Source organism: Dipodomys merriami, unplaced genomic scaffold (genome assembly GCF_024711535.1).
Source record: "Dipodomys merriami isolate MVZ:Mamm:240054 unplaced genomic scaffold, mDipMer1.0.p SCAF_36, whole genome shotgun sequence".
Taxonomy (NCBI): domain Eukaryota; kingdom Metazoa; phylum Chordata; class Mammalia; order Rodentia; family Heteromyidae; genus Dipodomys; species Dipodomys merriami.
In genome coordinates, this window is record NW_027205159.1 from 11,632,251 (window position 1) to 11,633,599 (window position 1,349).

The following is a 1,349-nucleotide window of genomic DNA, read 5'->3' on the forward strand; positions in this document are numbered from 1 at the left end:
AAAATTGACTTAGATAAAATGCTAACATGAAAAGTGTATCATGACCCATGTATAAATTAAAATTCATTGTATTTAACCAGAGAGCCATTCTGTCCCCTGAACCCCAGAGAGAAACATTTTCTTCAGGCACATCAGTGCTACCCTCATATGTTTTTTGTATCTGGGACATCATGTCTGGGCTGAGATACTGAAATCACGTTGGTGCAGCTGTTTTGGCCCCTTCCAACCCCTACTGATTTGCATGTGCCCAGAGCACAGCCCACTGCCCTGAGCAGTTCTTGAAAGCTGCTCACATCCTGGGCAGGAGTCAGTCTTAGTCAGCACACAGCATGGACATGAAGGCCCCTGCTCAGTTCCTGGGGCTCCTGCTGCTCTGGATTACAGGTAAGGAAAGAGTCTAAGCTGAGGGTCTCCTCAGTCTGCTGTAGTCAGTGATGCGTGGCTGTTTATGAAGCTTTCTTATAACATGCTTGATTCTTTGTATACTTATTACTTTTCCAATGGCAGGTACCAAATGTGACATCCAGATGACCCAGTCTCCATCCACTTTGTCTGCATCTCCTGGAGACAGAGTTTCCATCACTTGCCGGGCCAGTCAGGGCATTAACAATTGGTTAAGCTGGTACCAGCAGAAACCAGGGGGAGCTCCAAAGCTCCTGATCTATGGTGTAAAGTATTTACAATCCGGGATCCCCTCCAGATTTAGTGGCAGTGGATCGGGGACAGAGTTTACTCTCACCATCAGTAGCCTGCTGCCTGAAGACATTGCCACTTATTACTGTCAACAGAATTATAATAACCCACCCACAGTGATACAAGCCATAACATAAACCTCCAAGAAGCAGAAGTGTGAGCCTGGGCTGTCCCAGCTGCTTTCCTCATGCTTCCTCTTGCAAGAGCTGTCCTAGAATCATAGGACAGGAATCCTGCCTAGGATATCCTGGACCAGCAAGCTACTATGTCTCAATCTTTGGAGTAAGTGTAATTATAGATGTGCGATACTGGCACTATGCTGAATGTTGAAATATTAAAATGACATTCCAGACTATAAACATGGAAATACTCTGCCTTTATTCAAGTTTCTTTTAATCTTGAATAGATATTCACAATGTGCATGGAGACACTTCAAAATTATTTCAAAAGTTTTATTTTGAGATTTTTAAATACTTTATGCATAAATTTCATCAGCAAGTAAAGACAGTTTGCCACTTCCTTTTTCTGCTTCAGATCTTTTGTACTTTTTTTCCAATTCGTTTTAGCTTTTCTTATTGCATTTGGAGAACCTCAGTACAATTTTAGGTACAGAAGGTAATAGTGAATATTTTATACTTTAATAAAACTTGAGTGTT

At 41.7% G+C, this 1,349-nt stretch overlaps 1 gene segment (V, D, J or C); it reads left to right on the forward strand.

Moving 5' to 3' along the window:
* Nucleotides 1-326: 326 nt before the first annotated feature.
* LOC138804253 (immunoglobulin kappa variable 1-39-like) lies at nucleotides 327-830 on the forward strand. The segment is given in 2 exon segments: nucleotides 327-384; nucleotides 508-830. Coding segments are annotated over 2 exon segments (378 nt in total).
* The last annotated feature ends 519 nt before the right edge of the window (nucleotides 831-1,349 follow it).